Source organism: Nestor notabilis, unplaced genomic scaffold, assembly GCF_000696875.1.
Source record: "Nestor notabilis isolate BGI_N333 unplaced genomic scaffold, ASM69687v1 scaffold3846, whole genome shotgun sequence".
Classification (NCBI taxonomy): Eukaryota; Metazoa; Chordata; class Aves; order Psittaciformes; family Psittacidae; genus Nestor; species Nestor notabilis.
This window is the reverse complement of record NW_009932188.1, coordinates 1-325: the sequence shown is the minus strand read 5'-3', so window position 1 is coordinate 325 and position 325 is coordinate 1. Positions and strand designations below refer to the sequence as shown.

The following is a 325-nucleotide window of genomic DNA, read 5'->3' as shown; positions in this document are numbered from 1 at the left end:
GGGAGGAGCCTCCTGGTCCCCGTATCCCATGGGAAAAGCCCCTTCCCTCTGCCCATCCCTGCCTATAGACCACCTTGGCGTGCTTGAGGATGGCGATGATGTCCCCCACCACCGTGATTCCCAACTCGTTCATCAGCTCCTTGGTGAGATCCATCAACATGTTCTTCTGGATCCTAGCAGGAGGAAAACCGGTCCTTAGGGATGATCCCTATGGATCCACCTCCATCGGGAGCCATTGAGGGGCAAGGGGGGGGAGCTACCTGTTGTCCACAAACATGACGGCGTAGCTGACGGCAGGGCCCGGCGGGATCCCGGCTTCCTTGAA

At 59.1% G+C, this 325-nt stretch overlaps 1 protein-coding gene across 1 annotated transcript in view; it reads right to left on the bottom strand.

Moving 5' to 3' along the window:
• LOC104407063 (chromosome unknown open reading frame, human C19orf47) overlaps positions 1-319 on the bottom strand; it is a gene marked incomplete at its 5' end in the record, with an annotated part of 2,737 nt that extends 2,418 nt beyond the window's left edge. The window contains 2 exons of the mRNA XM_010016242.1: positions 53-173; positions 261-319. Of these exons, the coding sequence (XP_010014544.1) occupies positions 53-173; positions 261-319 (180 nt within the window). The remainder of the gene's footprint in view (positions 1-52; positions 174-260) is intronic.
• Positions 320-325: the final 6 nt, after the last annotated feature.